Source organism: Saimiri boliviensis, chromosome 1 (genome assembly GCF_048565385.1).
Source record: "Saimiri boliviensis isolate mSaiBol1 chromosome 1, mSaiBol1.pri, whole genome shotgun sequence".
Taxonomy (NCBI): domain Eukaryota; kingdom Metazoa; phylum Chordata; class Mammalia; order Primates; family Cebidae; genus Saimiri; species Saimiri boliviensis.
This window is the reverse complement of record NC_133449.1, coordinates 159,409,586-159,429,847: the sequence shown is the minus strand read 5'-3', so window position 1 is coordinate 159,429,847 and position 20,262 is coordinate 159,409,586. Positions and strand designations below refer to the sequence as shown.

Below are 20,262 nucleotides of genomic sequence, written 5' to 3'. Positions count from 1 at the left end.
ATCCTCCGTTCAAACCCGCTAGACTTTCTTTCCCATGTGTAGACTGCAGCTGGAAGGGTCTCGGAGGACACATTTTAGGCCAACCCTCTCGGTTTACAATCCAAGGAGCGGAGAGCCCCGAGAAGCCGAGTGACTTGTCCAAGGCCACGCAGCGAGTGTGTGCAAGGTGGGCGGGGAGCCCGGGACGCCCCGTCTCTCCTGTCCTCGCAGGTGCCTTCCTCCCCGCAGCCCGCAGGGGACGCTGGAGGAGGAGCTGAGCCGGGCGTGCCGGGGCCCCGGGCCGGGGCGTTCCGGGGGCGGTCCCCAGCGGCCGCGCATTCCAGAGCCAGCCGCGCGTCCCGGGGCTCGGAGGAGCCGGGGCAAGTTCCGGGCGCTGCCTGGAGCCGAGGTTCCAGGCCTGGGGGTAGCTTCCAGCCTCCAGACCCCGTGCGGTTCTGGGGACCCTCAGAAGCACCGAGCCATCCCTACCCTGGGAACTTACCGCAGACTCGCCGGGATCTGGGGTGAGTGGGGCCGCCGGCGGGTGGTTTGTGGGACTCTGGCAGAGCCGATGCTTTCGGACTCGCGACCTCGCTCTCGTGCGGCCCCTTCCCCAGGGCTCCCAGCTCTCTTCTTTAGGTCCTCTCTCTCCTTCCCCACGTCCCCCTCTTCAACACTTTTGCATTTCTTCCCCTCACCCCCTCCTCCCTTGTCTCCTGCTGTCAACCCCTAAGTTCGAGCCACCTCGTGCACAGAATTTTGGGCCTGGGGGAGGCGGAGCTTGGGTGGGCGAGCCCCAGCCCCACTCGGAGACAGGCTTCTCTCCGGGTCCCCTGCCTTTGCCTTCTCGGGAAGCCTCCTCGGGCGCACTGCCACCTCCTGGCCCAGCGTCGGGGTTCAGCGCCCGGGCCTGAGCACCTGCTTGGGCGCTGCGCTGGGTTTGGGTCTTGGCACGACTCAAGACAGCTGCTTCTCTGTCCCGCGTAGAAGGTGCCAGGAGTTTGGAGTCCGGAGTGGCGGGTTCCAGCCCTGGTTGTCACTAGCTGCTTTACTCTCCTTGCTTTTCCATCAGTGAAATGGGGAAAATATTTTTGTTTTTGTGTGTGTTTTGCGTGCAGAAAGCAAACGAGAAAGGACGTGAGAAAAGTATCTTGGAGAGAAGCCTTCCTTCACTCTCCCTCCTGCTGGTTATCTGCCCCTTTCCTGAGGACGTAGTTGTTCCAGTTGCCGGTTCTTTTGCTCCCTACTCTCCCCTATGCCAGTTTCTTGAGGGTAGGGACTGTCTGTGTATCGTCATCTCTGAGGCATCCTCAGCTCTTGGCACAGGGCCTGGGTAACAGTAGGTGTTTCATACATACCTACTGAGTGAAAGGATGAAAGGTGTAAACCCCCCAAATCCATTCAAATCTCAGGGACTGTTATTCTGATTGAGCGCCAGGCTGCGCTCTTACTCATGCAGCTGCACTTGTTTCTTCTGGACCAGCTGGAATCCTGCTGCCCCTGGGGCTGAGTCGTCTCCCAGGTGTCTGTAGTGAGTACTACGGTCCTGAAAGCTCCAGGGTGTGGTGGTGAAGGCTGCGCAATCGCACAAGTATCCGAGATTCCTTGAACATCTGCCGTGATGCCTGGTGCCACTGCAGTGGGCAGCTGGTTTGGAAGGATTGGGGATGCCTGAATGGGGTGGAGGTGGGAGGGGGAGGAACGGTTCTCTGGGGGTCAGGAGACCCTCTGAGTTACCTTGATGGAGGCATTTCCCCTCTCTGGGCCATGCCCTCACACATCTGTAAAATGAAGATGCGGGTGTGGAACAGATGTTTGTTTGTCTATGGTTGAGCATGCCATGCTCTTTGGTTATGTGGGCGGCACAGCAGTCCTCTAGACACACGCAAGGCAGCACAGCCCTCTAGACACACGCAAGGCAGCACATCATGTGCTTCTGCAGTAATAACTGAAAAAACCAAAAAGTGTTTTCCTACCCCAACTGGGGACCTCCTGTTCCCAGCTGTCCTGGGTTTATGAATCATGCTGTGGGGGTTACAAGTCGTGCTTCACGAAGTCTTCCACACACTGACCTCTCCAGACCTCAGAACTGACGCTCCATGCCTCAAAAGGTCTGGGAAATCCCAGAGGACAGCCAGAGAACCACTGAGCTGTGGTGAGGTGTTAGAGACACAAAACAAATGAGAGACTCTGGGGGCCTGTGGTTGGGTCAGATCCTGGGCCCTTGGGGGTGACAGACCAAGGGGATAAGGGCCAGTCGCAGCCTCAGCTATTTTTCCAGCCATATTCCAATCCCTCTTTAAACACTGCCTCTGCTTCTCCTCTATGGATTGAAACATGCAAACAAAGGAAATACTTCCAAGGAAAGAGGATATCTTGGTTGGGCTTACGCTACCACACATGGCACTGGCATAAAAAATAGGCATGTGTACTCACAAACACAGTTTATTGGAGTATAAGAGTCAATGTTGGCATTGCCAAACCCTATATTGTGCTCCCAAACTCTGACTGGCCCAGTAAGCTGAATTATGTTATAATGATCATACTTGCCATTTACTGAGTGCTTACTATAAGGTAGGCATAACTCTAAGTATGTTACTTGTATTAATTCATTTAGGCTTTACTACAATCCTGTTAGGGAGGGACTGTCATCACCTCCATTTTACAGATGAGGAAACAGGTCCAAAGAGGGTAACTCGCCCGCGATCACAGAGAAAGTAAGTGGCAGAGCTGTAATTTGAATGAAGGCAGCCTGGCTCTGGGGCCTATCCTCTGAACTTCATTGGAATTGGGGGTATCAGGTTCAGATCTTGCCTCTGTCACTTACTTTCAGGGTGACCTGGGGGAAGTTAAGTGAGAATTTGATAGACACTGTTCCAGTGGATCTCTAGAGACCTAGTACCCTTCCAACTCACTAGATAAACAGAAGGTGAACCTCAAGACAGAATGGAGACATCTAGCAGGAAAGGCTAAGATGTAGGTAGTTAGGAAGGAAAATCTGGTCAGAAGTACCGTTGCCTGGCCCATTAAACAACAGCAAGCCAGATTCAACTTCTAAACTGTATACTTTAAATTGCTTAGTTGTATAGAGCTAAAGCTTCCTTATTTTATTGATTTGCACTCTGATTGGCTGATTGGATATGTTTTTTGCTAGTGACTCACTATATTCATTCCGGAAAAATGAAACAGAAGTGGGAGAAGAAGAGACAGAGAAAATGAAATGGATTCCTCAAATTAGTTTCAATTAATGATGACGCAAACCTGGCATAAAAGTCTCTACTGCTAATCCCCTGCCCCAGGCAGACATTCGTAATTAGTACCTTGCTCCTTACCCAACACCAGGCCCTGGACTCCTTCTTAACTCAGTGCTCTGGACACCCCCACCAGGTGATACTGGAGCTTTCATTCAGTTCTCCCAGACTTCCCACTTCATTCTTCTGGGTATGATCAAGGAATTAGCAAGCAGCTAAACAGGAAATCTTTCCGTTTGTTTTCTAAGGTAGTAGGTGCCTTAGGAAACACCTTTGGGCTTTTTAAAGCTTAGTTTTCTCTTCCTTTTACTCTTTTCTGGTTTTTCTCTAACAACGTTCAACCCAAGACCATCCTGGAACTGGGGACATGGCTGTGGGGGAGGTTGGATGTCAGGAGAGCAGTCAGTCTTTGAGAGCTGGCCAGACCTTTCAAGATCACCCTGTCCATCCGTTCCAATTGATGGACAGTAAAACCCAGGTCCAGCTGGGAAGAGTGACTTACTCAGGATCATACAGTATGTATTTGTTTTCTAGTGCTGCTATAACAAATTACCACAAATTTAGGGGCTTAAAAGATGCCTACAAATTTATTATAGTTCTGCACATCGGAAGTCCAATATGGGTCTGGGAAAATAAAATCAAGGCGTCATCAGGCTGTATTTCCTTCTGGAGGCTCTAGGGGAGAATCAGTTTCCTGCTTATTTGAGTTGTTGGCAGAATTCAGTTCCTGTGGGTATAGGGCCAAGGTCACTGTTTTGTTGCTGGCTGTGAGCTGAGGGCCATTCCCTGCTTCTAGAGGCCACTGCCTTCCTTGGCTCATAGCTCCTTTCCTCCATCTTCAAAGCTAGTGACAGTAAATCAAGTCCTTCTCATGTCATGTCTCTCTGACCCACTCTTTTGCCTTCTTCACTTTTTTTTTTTTTTTTTTTTAAACCCGGGGCTTCATGCAGCCTTCTTCACTTTTAAGGGCCACATGATCAGGTCACAGCCATGTGATTAGGTTACACCCACCTGCCTATCCAGATAATCTCATCTCAAAGTCCTTGACTTCAGTCACATCTGCAAAGTTCCTTTTCCTTCTCTTCTTTTGGCTCTGCCCTCTGAGTCATGCTTCCTTTTTCATATTCAGGATTCTGGAGACCAGGACATAGATGTCTTTGGTGGTGGCGGGGGGGCATTATTCTGCCTTTCACACACATGAGGCCCACTTTGGGAGAGCCACCTGTTCAGGCTCACACATTGAGGCAACGCACTACCGCCGACCAGTGCTCCCGCAGCTCTGTCACGGAGCCTCCTCCCAGCCCCTCTCATGGAGCCCGCCACACAGCACTTAGTCACTGGCAAATGGCAATGATGGATGGTAGTGGCTTAAACAGGATGCTGGGGATTTGGCCTGGGCTTTCTCCTCTGCTAGCTCTCTGTTGGTTTCCAAGACTCTGATTGGTTGGGTCAGATGGTACGTGCTGCCTTACACAGCTCTGGCTGTGCCCTGATCTCTTTGAAATATCCTGGTGTTTTTCCATTTTTCCAGCCACAGAGAAGCAGATGGAAACTCAGGCAGGGAACAACTCTGCAGCTTGTTAGGAAGTTCGGAGAGTCAGAGGCCAGTTCGGGTGAAATGAGAACAGAGTACTCCTTAGAGACCTTGGGTCATTGGAGAAAAGCCTGTGATTTGATTCATTTCACATTTTTGGTAGTCGTAGGTCCTGTCCATTCCTTCCTCTGGCCCCTTTATTTGGACCGAAGGTCCCTGATGAAATGACTGTGCTGGGTTGGTAAATGTTTGAGGCTAACTGTTACACAATGGGAGGAGAAATACTTCCAAGAGTAAGTGTGAAGCTGGTTTGTCCTTTTCAGATTGTACTTGGCATGGAAAACCTGCTCCCCCTTTTATCAGCCTCCCTGTCCTCTTCTGAGAACAGAAAGATTCACATCTTGGGCAACAACTCTGCTCCCCAACCCCTGCTCCTCCCTCCCCACCTCAGTGCCCAGTTCCTGAGCACATGGAGTCAGAACTCAAATTTGAGCTTACCAGCCCAAGCAAATCAAGCAGCGGGAATCCTGGAGGACTTCATTCTGAAAAGCCAGCTCTCCTCTGCCTGGCATGTACAGGGTGGGCTGGGGAAGGAAGAAGCCCCCATAATCCTTTCTGAATGTACAAAGAGGCTAGAAAATGATAAAATCAGAGGATGCCATGTTATTCTGGAGACAAGGTTCTGACGTTTAGGATCACTGGAACTTTGGCAGGGATGAGGATTCCTTCTGGACCTCTTCAGTCAATTAGGTTCCATGAGTAAGCTCACATCTGAAATAGTCTTCCTGTATTCATTTCTTCATTGATTTTATATTTGTTGGCACTTATAATTGACAGGCCCCGTGATACGTGCTGAGGACACAGCGATACACGAGAGATGAGGCTTCTGCTCTCCTCGTGCTTGCATTTGAGGGAGCAAAGGAACAAGTCTTTAGCCTGGTAGGAAGAAAGCCAATAAAAACAAACAAGCAACAAACAAGCTAATTTTAGATTGTGAAAAGTATATGCAGAAAATAAAACCAGGTAAGAGTGGCAGTTTAACAGAGTGGGTCCAGAGAAACTTTACTAAACCATAACATTTAGGTTGAGGTCATGGACATCGAGACAATGGACAGGGGAGGGAAAGAGCATTCTGAGAAGGAACAGTCAGCGCGAAGGTCTTCAAGTGGGATCAGCTCCTGGGACACAGTTGTGAGGTTCCCAAGGCTACAAAGTGGCCAGTGCAGGCTCCCATCTAGGAACTTGAATTGTCCTCTCTGTCTGGCTTACATCTCCCATTCTTCCCTGGCAACCTCAGCAGCATCTTCTGAAGATGGAGCCTTTGGAAGGGGTCCTATAAGGTAGACAACACTGGGAAACCCTGTAGTCCTGTGCCTTGGGAACCATCCGCCTTGCTTGCATTCTGCAAAATACTTGAAGAGTCATGCATCTTTGAACGCTCCAGCATCAGTGACTCGGAGCTGATTCTAGCTGTCTCGTCTCTGGCAACTGTGGCTTGTGGAAACAAAACAGCCGCAGCAAGGTCTGCCCAGAGCTCTCAGGGTGCTGGGCTAAGGCCACACCCATAAGAAGCCACCTGCCTTTATCTACCTCTTCTACCACTTTGGGATAATTAAGCTTGCTTGCCAGCAGGAAGTCACTTCTTTTATTGCCTTCTTCCTCAGTGAACTCTCTGGCAGTGAAACCAGTTGGATAACCATTGGCAAGCTCTCAAAAGTTGACTGTTAGCTGCAGCTCAGATGTGGAGGCTGTAGGTTTCCGGTGAGAAGTTCAAGCTGGGGACAGCTTAAAAGTTTTTTACTCAAAAAAACTTTTCACTGTGGTTTTCTACATTGGGCCCAGATCAGTCACGAAGCAGTCACGGCACCCTAACTAATGGCAGGGCCTCTGAACTCCTTTTTAATTCAGGAATGATGCTGAGTTCGCCAGCTCAGTTTAACTTTGGGAAGCCCTCACTGTGCCCTGGCATTGTCCTGAGTGCTTTATGTACATTAGCTCATTTAACCTCCAGCACATCCCAATGAAGTGGTTGCAATTATTCGTTATTGTTTCCATTTTACAAATGAGGAAACGAAAGCTCACAGAGGTCAAGCCTCTTGCCAAAGCCACCAGGACTACATACGGTTCCAACACATCGTGTATCTCATCATCTCCGGGTTTTGTTGATAGCATCTGTTCTGTTCCTCTTGCCTTTCCCCACAAGCTTTTTGTTTTATCAGTATCTGAGAGGGATGTCTTGAAGCCTCCGACTGTAATTGTGGATTTGTCTATTTCTCCTTATAATTCTGAGATTAGGTACATAAAAATAGAAACTCACTTTACCTTTCCGGTATCTCTAGTGATACTTTTTGCTGAAATGTCTACTTGGCCTTATGCTAGGATGGTGCCACCAGCGTAGGTGAGTCATGGTTACACAGTGTTTTACTTGTGTCCTTTGACTTTTAACCTTTCTAATCCCCAGGTGTCTCTTATAAAAAATACATATGTATGTGTTTGTTTTATTTTTATCTGTGTGTACCCTAACAGTACTTGTTAGTTTGGGTTTAGATCTACCATCTTTCTCTATGCTTTCTATTTGTCCCTTCTATTCTAAGTCTTTGTGTTGTTTTTCTCCTCTCCTATTTTCCCCTGGAAATTGTGCACTCTTTTACTGATAATTTTAGTGGCTACCATAGAGATTATGATATGCATCCTGGATTTAACAAAGTCTAATAGGATTTGATTCTTCTGCCCTTTCTTAGGCAATACAAGAAAATCGAAATACCTTAATTCTGTTTCTTCCACTATTTGTTTGTTATTGCTTTTTTACACTGTTATTCTGTATTTTTTTTTCTGAAAATATCTTTTTTTTTTTTTTCTTTTTTACACAGAGTCTCACTCTGTCACCCAGGCTGGAGTGCAGCGTGTGATCTTGGTTCACTGCAACCATCACTTACTGGGTCCAAGTGATTCTCCTGTCTCACAGTCTCCCAAGTAGCTGGGATTACAGGCGTGTGCCACCACATCTGGCTAATTTTTGTATTTTTAGTAGAGACATCGTTTCACCATGTTGGCTATGATAATACAAAGCTGAGTTGTAGTCTCTGGGAGGACTGGTATACTTCCAGTCCATCCTTAGCACTAAGGGTGCTTTTTTAAGGTCCAAGCTCAAACTCCAGAAGTTTTACTCCCTATCTTATATAATTTTTTTTTTTTTTTTGAGACGGAGTTTCACTCTTGTTACCCAGGCTGGAGTGCAATGGCGCGATCTCGGCTCACCGCAACCTCCGCCTCCTGGGTTCAGGCAATTCTCCTGCCTCAACCTCTTGAGTAGCTGGGATTACAGGCACGCGCCACCATGCCCAACTAATGTTTTGTATTTTTAGTAGAGACAGGGTTTCACCATGTTGACCAGGATGGTCTCGATCTCTTGACCTTCTGATCCACCCGCCTCGGCCTCCCAAAGTGCTGAGATTACAGGCGTGAGCCACCGCACCCGGCTTACTCCCTATCTTGATAGTCCTGGACTCCAGCTTTTGTCCCCTTAGCCTCCTGAGTCTGTCACAACTGCTTAAGTCTCCATTCTCCATGAGGGGAAAAGCTATCCCAAATGACGGGCTCACCTCCCTGGATTTTTGCCTTCTCCCAAATCTTAGACTGGTAATTCTTCATTATTTCGTTAGTTCTTAGTGCCTTCAAGCAAGTTTTTTTTGGTCCCATTTTTCCAGCTGTCTTCAGTAAAATGTCTGGTCCAAATTGCCTACTCCACCATTACCAGAATTGGAAGTACTGATCTTTATAGATTGCATATCTCTTCTTAATTCTCTAAGTATGGAATGGCTTTCAGCTAAAAACAATGTTTGACCTGGACTTAGAAGAAAGCTGTGGGTCTGGTATACTCCATGCTTACCCACTGGGTCTGTGTGGACTCTTTGGAGGTAGCGGTAATGTAGTGGTAAGTTCAGGATCAAGATTCCTGAGTTTGAATCCTGTTCACTTAGCTTTATGATCAGTAGCTGGCTAACCTCTGTTAGCTTTAGGTTTTTTTTGAGTCTTGCTCTGTCCCCCAGGCTGGAGTGCAGTGGCGCAATCTCGGCTCTCTACAACCTCCACCTCCCAGGTTCAAGCAATTCTCCTGCCTCAACCTCCCGAGCAGCTGAGACTACAGGCACCCGCCACCACACTCAGCCAATTTTTTGTATTTTTAGAAGAGACGGGGTTTCACCATATTGGCCAGGCTGATCTCAAACTCCTGACCTCGTGATCCACCCTCCTTGGCCTCCCAGAGTGCTGGGATTACAGGTGTGAGCCACCTTGCCTGGCCAGCTTTAGTTTTCATAGCTGTAAAATCCACATAGGGTTTTTGTGAAGTTTTAATAAGTTAATGAATGGGATTTGTTAAGCAAATCCAAATAATATGAATTTGTGAAATGAAACAAATTTCTGTGTTTACAAATTTAAACAAATACGATTTGTTAAGCAAATGCTGGCTCGTATGACCCTGTGTTTGAGGAAATAAGGGGAGTGGTACTTCACTTCTCTGTGCTTCCTGAAGCATAGAGTAATAAGGTGTAAGTAATAGTAACCCCTGAGAGAGTGTCTTGCAAATACCAAGTATTTGACGTATGAATAAATGAATGAATATCCTGGACAGAGTTACTTGTCATAATAGTACTCAACCAAAAAGAAAAACAATATTGTCTTGTCAGAGAGGAAAAAGTTGCTTTCTAGTGAGTCTGGTGAGTAGATAACACAGAGTTATTGCCTTGAATCCAATTACCCTAAAACTATCAACTTGTGGGAAATTTTAATTTATGAAATTTATATAATTTTTTATATAACTAGAAAACTTGCCAAGTGGTGGGATTGGCTGGAACAATGATTCTTTGTTTTGCAAAAGGACTTTTAGTTGCTTAAGAAAAATGATCCTAGAAGTAAAACTTGGTGTTTCCTAATCAGGCAGTAGGGCTTCCCCTTTCCTGCCTAAATTGGATCAAGTGGAATACTTGATAGAGAGAATGAATTTTCTACCTTTGGAAAAAATAAAATTTGGCCAGGTGTGGTGGCTCATGCCTGCAATCCCAGCACTTTGGGAGACTGAGGTGGGTGGATCACGTGAGGCCAGGAGTTCAATACCAGCCTGGCCAACATGGTAAAACCCCATCTCCACAAAAAATACAAAAATTAGCCAGGTGTGGTGGTGCATGCCTGTAATCCCAGCTACTCAAGAGGCTGAGGCACCAGTTTGCTTGAACCTGGGAGGCAAAGGTTGCAGTGAGCTGACAGCACATTACTTTACTCCAGCCTAGGCAACTGAGCGAGATTCCATCTCTAAATAAATAAATAAAACTTTTTTCCCTCTTTTGTAGAAACTACATTGTTTTTTCTCCTCCTTTACATTTGGTCTTGTTAGTAGATACAAAATAGTCATTTTGGGATTATTGACTTCTCCATTAAATTGGCTAAGTTACTTAACCCCTATGGACTGAGGAGGAGTAATTTAAGTCCAGTTCACAGGGCTGCTGATATAGGACCTGTCATCTGATGGGATGGCATGTTTGGTACTAGTGGCTTCTCTGCTGGTGAGCTCAGGTGGTTTTAGCACAATTTCTTAGACAAACTTACATTGAACATATGTTAAAGCTTATTATTTGCTAAGGAGGCACATAGCAGATAAAGTATGCTAGTTCGAAATGATGAGGGTAGGCCTGACTGATGTTTTACCTCCTACAGTCATAAAAACATCATGTTCTTATCAGTGATAGGCATAAATTTGTGACATAAATGGTGTGGGCCATATCCAACATGAACCATTAATTAGAAATAACAAGCAATAGATCTGTGAGGCAAATGATAAATTAATGTATAACTATTAGTTAATGTACCAAGAAACAAGGTTTTACGCACTCATGCCAGAGAGGTCAAATAGAAGTCAGATAAGAGAAGCTTAGAGTCCTGCTTTTTCTCAAGCAAATATTTCTAGTGTGCAATTAAAGATGCTGAGCGTATGGTTTGCTTACCTCTTATCTGGGAGACAAAATTTTTCTTTTTTCTTTTTTTTTGAGACGGAGTTTTGCTCTTGTTACCCAGGCTGGAGTGCAATGGCACGATCTCGGCTCACCACAACCTCCGCCTCCTGGGTTCAGGCAATTCTCCTGCCTCAGCCTCCTGAGTAGCTGGGGTTACAGGCACGTGCCACCATGCCCAGCTAATTTTTTGTATTTTTAGTAAAGACGGAGTTTCACCATGTTGACCAGGATGGTCTCGATCTCTCGACCTCGTGATCCACCCGCCTCAGCCTCCCAAAGTGCTGGGATTACAAGCTTGAGTCACCACGCCCGGCCAAAATTTTTCTTTCATAGAAGGGAGAGGTGGAAGTGATTGGAAGCCGTGTGACATGGGGAAGAACAGTCCAGTGAAGGACACGTTTGAGTATTGAGAAGAGTAAAACAGAGAGAAAGAGCTCCCTTTGTCCTCTGACACCCGACTCCATCTATGGCCAGCCTTAGAATCCCAGAACAGTAGCTCTGGAGAACACTGCAACTTGTGACTTTCAAACTGTATTTCGAGGAGCCTGGGGAGGCAAGGGGAATCTCAACAGCAGAGCTGCACTGCCAAGGAAGCCCACTGCACTGAGCAGGGATGCCAAAAGACAGCTGGGTAAAATTTTTTTTTCCGATTTGTTTCAGTTAGAAGAAAAAAATGGGCTGGGCGCCGTGGCTTACGCCTGTAATCCCAGCACTCTTGGGAGGCTGAGGCAGGCGGATCACCTGAGGTTGGGAGCTTGAGATCAGCCTGACCAACATGGAGAAACCTCGTCTCTACTAAAAATACAAAATTAGCTGAATGTGGTGGTACATGCCTGTAATCCCAACTACTCGGGAGGCTGAGGGAGGAGAACTGCTTGAACCTGGGAGTCGGAGGTTGCAATGAGCAGAGATCATGCCATGGAACTCCAGCCTGGGCAACAAGAGCAAAACTCCATTTCAAAAGCAAAAAAAAAAAAAAAAGAAAAAATAATTTTAATTTCATAGCATGTAAATTTTGTGTGTTATGATTTAGTATTGTTTTTAGTTTGAATTACATATGTGAAGGAGGTGGGCACCCTAATCTCTAGTGCAGGGATCCCCAAACTACGGCCCTTGGGCCGCATGCGGCCCCCTGAGGCCATTTATCCGGCCCCCCGCCGCACTTCGGGAAGGGGCACCTCTTTCATTGGTGGTCAGTGAGAGGAGCACAGTATGTGGCGGCCCTCCAACGGCCTGAGGGACAGTGAACTGGCCCCCTGTGTAAAAAGTTTGGGGATGCCTGCTCTAGTGCTTAGGGTCTCTGAGATATGTATTCAGCCCTGCTGGGTAGGCAGCACTGCAAGCTTCTTCTGCCAGCTCCCCACTTCCCAGGCTCTACTAGAGCAGCTTTACTTTAACTGTGTATTGGGGTTAGAAGCACAATTTCATTTGCAAAAGAATTACATTGGTACAGTTTAGGATACAGGTTACAGAAGGATTTCATTTATTCATCTACTTGCTCTGTTTTTTTTTTTGTTGTTGTTAATTCTGTTTTGTTTTAGTTAGAGGCAGCGACATAATCAGATTTATGTATTTTAATGATTATTCCGTTAAGAAATAAGAATACAGGAGGGAGAAGACCCCTGGACTTCAGTTTTACCATCTGTGAAACGGGACTGGTTCTAGCTTTAATGTTCTAGGATTCTTGATTGCGGATGAGCCCTGAAGCCTGAGTTCCTGTATATTAGAGGTTTTACTCGTGAAAATCAGCCAGGCATTTGTATTCCTGGCATTTGAAGTGACGAAGACTGTTTGATGTTAATGGGTTTACAGGAAAGGGCTCTCATGGGGTTCCTTTAGTCTAAGGCAGCTAGCTGATGATGTAGTTAGGAGACCACAAAGAATGATTTATCCCGCCCCCGGTCCTCTAACAGTTTCAGACTCCTGTGACTCATGCTTCTGTGTCTTAGACCTTGGAGAAAGTTACTCCATTTCCTAGGCTGAGACAGGGCCAGCCCATGCTTCTGTCTCCTCGGCAAACCTCAGCGGATAATCCTATGGCCCTGGGGAACTTTGTCAGAGGCTTCTCCTTCATCTGGGAACTTGCCCAGATCTGCCCGGCCTGGCTACAGAGCACCAGGGAATCAATTTCCAAATCTCAATGCCAGAGAGGGTCCTAGAGGTCTTAAAGATGTTGAGTCTAGAGGTTTGCAAATCTGGCTGCACGTTGGAATCACGTGGCAATGGGAAAAAGGGGCTCCTCCTCATCCCCTTTTGAGTCTAATTCAATATGTATAGAATGATACCCAGAAATCAGTGTTTTTTTGTTTTTGTTTTGTTTTGTTTTGTTTTGTTTTTGAGATGGAGTCTCACTTTGTTACCAGGCTGGAGCACAGTGGTGCTGTCTCAGCTCACTGCAATCTCCACCTCTCAAGTTCAAGTGATTCTCCTGCCTCAGCCTCCTGAGTAGCTGGGATTACAGGCGTCACGGATACACCATTTTGTATTTTTAGTAGAGATGGTCTCCTGACCTCAGGTGATCCACCCATCTCGGACTCCCAAAGTGCTGGGATTACAGGCATGAGCCACCATGCCCAGTCAGTGAAGTCAGTGGTCCCTTATACTGCCTTGAGGTCACCTACTATGGTATATGGCATTTGGTGACTACTGTTCTAGTCTCATCTCTTAATTTTATTTGATTTTAAAATTGTATATGTATATTTTTACTCTTTAAGACAAAGAATTATGAAGATAAAACCTCAAAAAAGCCTCTGTTTCCTTAACCCAGTTGGCATAAAAAAATCAGAAGTAATAAATGCTCATGTTGAGAAAATTCAAATGTCATAAAATCATGTTTTATGAATGAAGAATGAAAAGCAAAAACCTCTCATTCCTAATCCAGCTCCTGAAAAGGTAACCACTGTTAAACTTTCCTGAGAGTACAGTGAGAAAGTAATTTTCCTGTATATATCCTCACCCATTTACCTACTTAATTCCACAAAATATGAACCAAAGGAATCATCCTACACACACTGTTGCACTTCATTTTTATTTTTTCCGCTTGAAACTTTTGGGGCTCATTACAGATCAGATTCCTCTTAAATGACTAATAAATAAATTAATTTTTTAAATCTCAAGTATTTTTCATTTATTCCTCCTGCCTAACAGAAATGTAATAGCCTTTGACCAACATCTCCCCATCCCCACCTTCCAGCCTCCGGTAACCACCATTTTGCTTTCTGTATCTATGTGTCTGATAGTTTTAGCTTCCATATATAAATGAGAACTTGAGGTATTTGTCTTTCTGTCCCTGGCTTATATCCTTTAGCATAATGTCTTCATGTTCATCTATGTTGTCACAAATGGCACTCATTTTCTTCTTTTCCAAGGCTGAATAGTATTACATTGAGTATATGCCACATTATCTCTATCCATTCATGGTTGATAGACAGTTAGGTTGATTCCATAACTTGGCTATTGTGAATAATGCTGAAATAAATATGGGAGTGCAGAAATCTCTTTGATATTCTGATTTCAAATCCTTTGGTTATATGCCTAGAAATGAGATTACTGAGATCATACGGGAACTCTATTTTCAGTTATTTGAGGAACCTCCATTGTGTTTTCCAGAGTAGCTGTATTAATTAGGTAAATTAATATTTGTAGTGCATTTGGAACAATGATTGACATGGCGTAAGCACTGTATGCTTGTTAAACGAATGAATGAATGGGTGAGTGAATGGATACACAAAAATCGCTGTATGGCATTCCATTATATAGATATACCCTTCTTTATTTTACTATTAGTGGACACTTGCTGTGTCTGTTACCTGAACAAATGATGCAGAAAGTAACATCTTTGTACATATTTCTTGGGTACTCTCCTTTGGGTATTCAATTTGGTTGATGAGTACCTTACTTAGGGTGGCAACAGCAGACATGGAGCCAAAGGCATTAGAAAGGAAAAATTAGTGATTAGGAAAGAACAGAAAGTAGGATTGCAATTAGGAATGTTGCTTAGAACCTAGAATCACGGAAATATCAATCTTACTTTTGAAAGAAACTGCAGGAGATTGTTCCAGCCTTGCATCCTCTGAGCAGGGAATGTATTACATCAATGATTCCCAAGCTGTGCACTGAAGTGTCCTGGGAGCCCCAGTGAACTCACCGGAAGGAGGGGAGTGCTGCAGGAGTTTTAAGATTTTTGACAGAAATAGTGCTACGTGACATCTCTGACACTTTACAAATGACTAGCTTAAGATAGTTCACAGTTTAACACTAATCTTACTACATTCCTTTTGTTAATGTTATAATTTATGAAGTTGATGAAAATAAATTTTTTTTGAAATAGGGTCTTGCTTGGTCACCTAGGCTGGAGTGCAGTGGTGTGATTATGGCTCACTGTAGCCTGGACCTATTGGGCTGAAGCAATCCTTCCACCTCAGCCTCCCAAGTAGCTGGGACTACAGGCGCAAGCCACCATGCCACGCCAATTAAAAAAAAAATGTTGTAGAGACGATGTCTCACTATGTTGCTCAAGCTGATCTTGAACGCCTAGGCTCAAGCAATTCTCCCACCTCGGATTCCCAAAGTGTTGGGGTTATAGGCATGATCCACTGCACCTAACCTGAAGTTGATTTTTTGGTGGTTGCGTGGTATGGCAAGTACTGGGCAAAAATTAGTGTGAAATAATAAGTGAGGATGGCATTGTCCAATATTATTCCAAATTTTCAAAAGTTACACAGTGTTCAGCAGGTGCATATATTCCATTAGTAACTAGTTACAAATGAAAATAAAACCTTTTTTTGTGTGTGTATTTTTTTTTGCAAACAGCTCCTAAGTTGTTAGGCTGTAAATACTTATTAAATTGGTCGATTTCGTCATCTATGATTTCTTTCAACAGCGTTTTGTAGTTTTCGTTGTACAAAACACTGCTAAAAGAAATCATAGACGACACAAGCACATGGAAGCACATCTCCTGCTCATGGATGGGTAGAATAAATATTGTGAAAATGACCACACTGCCAAAAGCAATCTACAAATTCAACACAATCCGCATCCGAATACCATCATCATTCTTCACAGAATTAGAAAAACAAGTTCCAAAATACATATGGAACCAAATGAGAGCGTGCATAGCCAAAGCAAGATTAAGCAAAAAGAATAAATCTGGAGGCATCACACTACCTGATTTCAAATTACATGATAAGGCCATAGACACCAAAATAGTGTGGTACTGGTATAAAAATAGGGACCAATATTAGTGCCTGTAAAAATAGACGAATGGAACAGAATAGAGAACCCAGAAATAAACCCAAATACTTACAGCCAACTAATTTTCAACAAAGCAAACAAAAACATAAGGTGGGGAAAGGTCACCCTTTTCAACCAGTAGTGTTGGGATAATTGGCTAGCCACATGCAGGAGAATGGAACTGGGTCCTCATCTCTCACCTTATACAAAAATCAACCCAAGATGGATTAAGGACTTAAATCTAAGACCTGAAACTATAAAAATTCTAGAAGATAACTGGAAAAACCCTTCTAGACACTGGCTTAGACAAGGATTTTGTGACCAAGAACCCAAAAGCAAATGCAATTAAAAACAAAGATAAATAGCTGTGACCTAATTAAACTAAAGAGTTTTACACGGCAAAAGGACCAGTCAGCAGAGTAAACAGGCAACCCACAGAGTGGGGAAAATCTTCACAATCTGTACATCTAACAAAGGACTAATGTCTAGAATTTACAACAAACTCAAACAAATCGGTAAGAAAAAAACAAACAATCCCATCACAAAGTAGGCTAAGGACATGAGCAGACAATTCTCAAAAGAAGATATGCAAATGGTCAATGTGCAAAAATGCTCAACATCATGAATGATCAGGGGAATGCAAATCAAAACCACAACGCAATACCACCTTAATCCTGCAAGAACGGCCATAATAAAAAAATCAGAAAACAGTCGATGTTGGCGTGGATGCAGTGAACAGGGAACACTTCTACCCTGCTGGTGGCAATGTAAACTAGCAAAGCCACTGTGGAAAACAGTATAGAGATTTCTTAAAGAACTAAAAGTGAGACTACCATTTGATCCAGCAATCCTACTGCTGGGTATCTACCCAGAAGAAAAGAAGTCATTATTTGAAAAATATACTTGCACATGCATGATTACAGCAGCACAATTCAAATTGCAAAATCATGGAACCAACCCAAATGCCCATCAATCAATGAGTGGATAAAGAAACTGCGTTATACATATATGATGGAATACTATGCAGCCATAAAAAGGAATGAATTAACTACATTTGCAGTTATCTGGATGAGACTGGAGACTATTCTAGGTGATGTAACCCAGGAGTGGAAAATCAAACATTGTATGTTCTCACTGATATGTATGAGCTAAGCTAGGAGGATGCAAAGGCATAAGAATGATACAATGGACTTTGGTGCCTTGGAGGGAAGAGTAGGAGGGTGGTGAGGAATAAAAGACTACAAATATGGTGTAGTGTATACATGGGTGATGGGTGCACCAACATCTCAAATCATCACTAAAGAACTTACTCATGTAACCAAATACCACCTGTACCCCAATAACTTATGGAAAAATAAAACTACTTAACACTACTACTAACTACTTAATAAATGGAACTTCTTGGTATTTGACCTGGGATGCTGTTAAAAAATGACTAAGACACTAAAAGATACAGTGAATTGAAAACTATTGGGAACAGCTGATTTATATCCTCATCCATCCGAACTCTTTTAACTGCAAGTGAAAGACACCAAATAGACACTGCTTAAGCAAAAACAGGGAATTATTGGCTCATATATCTGGCGTGTCTAGAGTTGCAGATGGCATCAATCTTGGCTGGATTCAGGTGCTCACATGAGGCCACTTGAGGCGCCATCTGTCTTTCCAGCTCTAGGAGGGTCTTGCCGCTTTTAGGAGAGATAGCCTCAGGCCAATTCTCTCCAGACTCACATCCTTTCAGTTTAGCAGTCCAGGGAGAAAGGATTGTCTTTCCTAAGAGCTTGTGCATAAAAGATCTGAGGAGAAGACTTTGGTTGACCTAGCCTGGGTCACTTTCCTAACTCTGAACTGTGGTTATGGAGATTTGTAATGGTCAGCTCTGGGTTCAGGTCAGTGTCCCAACTAAACCATACGGAATAGGTAGGTTCTCCCCAGAAAGGGGAGAATGGGATAAGGGATATAGGACCAAAAACAATGCATTTCTCATTTTATAGATGAGAGAACAGACTGGCAGTGTGATAGCTTAATAGTTAAGCAGGAAGGCTCTGGAGTCCCACCCATCTGGGTTCACTTTCTTGGTCAAATTAATGACCTCTTGTCTTTTAAGGCTTTAGAGTCCTCATCTGTAAAGTGGGTATAACTGAAGGTAAAAGCAAGAAATAAAAAACAGTAATTGTAGTCCCTACCTCATAGGGCTAGTGGTTTAAGTAATGACTGAGTGAGTTAATAGACATCAAGTGTCCAGCATAGGTCTGGCAATAGGAAGCCCTCAGTAAACAAAGCCATTATAATTACTAATCAGGGAACCAAGTTTGCATATCCGGTAAGTGACCCAGGCTTCTGACTCCTGACGGTTTCCCTCTAACCAGGGAGGCAGGGAGAGTACACAACAGTGATCTTCCTTTCTTGTCTGTTGCAGAGTGAAGCGACATGGACGCAGTCAGCCAAGTCCCCACGGAAGTCGTGCTTCCCAAGCACATCCTGGATATCTGGGTGATTGTCCTCATCATCCTAGCCACCATTGTCATCATGACCTCCTTGTTGCTGTGCCCAGCCACTGCAGTCATCATCTATCGCATGCGGACTCATCCTATTCTCAGTGGGGCTGTTTGAGAGCCTCCCAAGAGGGCTGCGTGTGGGATGAGGACAGGCATCCTGTCCCCAGCCTCTTCCTGTCTTCAGAAAAGCGGCAGGAGGGACTTTGGGGCATGGACCTGAGTTCTGGTTTTGATTTCTGCCATGAGCCAGCTGTGTGAATTTGGTCAAGGGACCTAACTCGCTGAGTTCCACGTTCCTAATCTTTCAAATGGGGATGGCGATCCCTGCCCTTCCTACCTCACAGGGGTGTGGGAACCACCTGACTTAGTGGAAGTGAAAGCTATGTGAGCAGTAAAACTACCACAGATATAAAGGTGTTACGCTGAATGCTGAGAAGCTTTGAAGAACCAGAGAAACTGATTGTTTATGATGGCCTTAAAGGTGGCGGGGGAGAGAGTGGGGGCAGCGCAGACTTTGCCAGGGCCCCTCAGGTCAAACCAAACCAAGCAAGCACCCCGTCCCCATCCCAAGGGGCCAGCAGGGCTTTGGCTCAAAGTTATTTTCTTTAAGGTGCCGTTCCTTCATGTTTTCTCAGTTTGGAGGGAGATGGGTAGAGCTTTCTAGAACCTTCTCTATGCCAGAATCTCTGCCCTTGTGTAATCTGAAGGACGACTGTGCCATCTTTGGGCACTGCCAAGGGAGCTGGGGTGATGGGCTTCTTTCTGCACTGGAGTCTCACGTCTGTTAGCTTTGACACTCAAGCCATGTTGGAATACGCAGGGTGGTGGAGTTCCCTGCCCAGCCTTTGGGGTCTGTGGCCCCCTTCCCCTTTTGTGTGTCCCTCTGTCCAGCTAATGCTGTAATTAGCTCCATGTGTACCCCCTTCACTCCCTCCCACCAGCACTGCAGCCAGCCTAAGGCAACTGTATTTTAAGAGATGTTCCCAGGACTTTTGGGACCTACTAAAACAATGATGGCTATTTTAGATGTGATAATTTATATTTATGTAGAGAGATTTCTGGACCACTCAAGCTCTTCAATATCAATATTAGGAGCATCTTGCAATTTATTAAATTATGTAAGAAGATAGCACCGATATCAGGATATTATTGTGTGAAAATGATGCTTTTACTTTGATGTGATCTCATTCATGTACACAATCAATTTCCAATAAAGTGCTAGAATGCGCATGTCTGAGGTCTTTCTTTAAAGAGCAGCTGTTAAACTCAGAACTCAGGTAAAAGCCTTACACTGAATTTATCGTCCTTCGAGACAGTTTGAATTTAGTAACAGGAGAAGAATCAAATTTACTTCCAGGGCTCTAGCTTCAGCATGTGGGTAAAGTTGTGCAGGTTACACACAGATAGTATAGAGGGGAAGAACAGATTTTGAATATCAGATTCAAATAATGACAAATAAGACAGTGAATTTAGCATTGGACATGTTGCATTTGAGGTGCTTGTGATATTGAGGTGGACACATTCAGGATGCAATTGGATATCTGAGTCTGTTCTTGGAAAAGATGTTATGTTTGGCTTGAGGGTATGGGGGATTAACCCCTATGGTAGATAAGCCCATACAAGTAGATAGGATCAGAATATACAGACTTAGAAGAGTGAGGTGCTAAATGCAGAACTTTGAAGACACTAAATAGGAGTGGAAGGGTCATAGAAAGGGGGAAAAAGCAGAGATATTGAATGGGTCCTGTGATATGAAGTGT

General features: G+C 44.6%; 1 protein-coding gene across 1 annotated transcript; it reads left to right on the top strand.

The window, feature by feature from the left end:
• The first annotated feature begins 411 nt into the window (after positions 1-411).
• SMIM3 (small integral membrane protein 3) lies at positions 412-20,237 on the top strand. The gene is made up of 2 exons (XM_010344571.3): positions 412-503; positions 18,424-20,237. Exon 2 carries the CDS (start codon positions 18,435-18,437, stop codon positions 18,615-18,617), a length of 183 nt encoding a protein of 60 aa, XP_010342873.1. The 5' UTR covers positions 412-503; positions 18,424-18,434; the 3' UTR covers positions 18,618-20,237.
• The last annotated feature ends 25 nt before the right edge of the window (positions 20,238-20,262 follow it).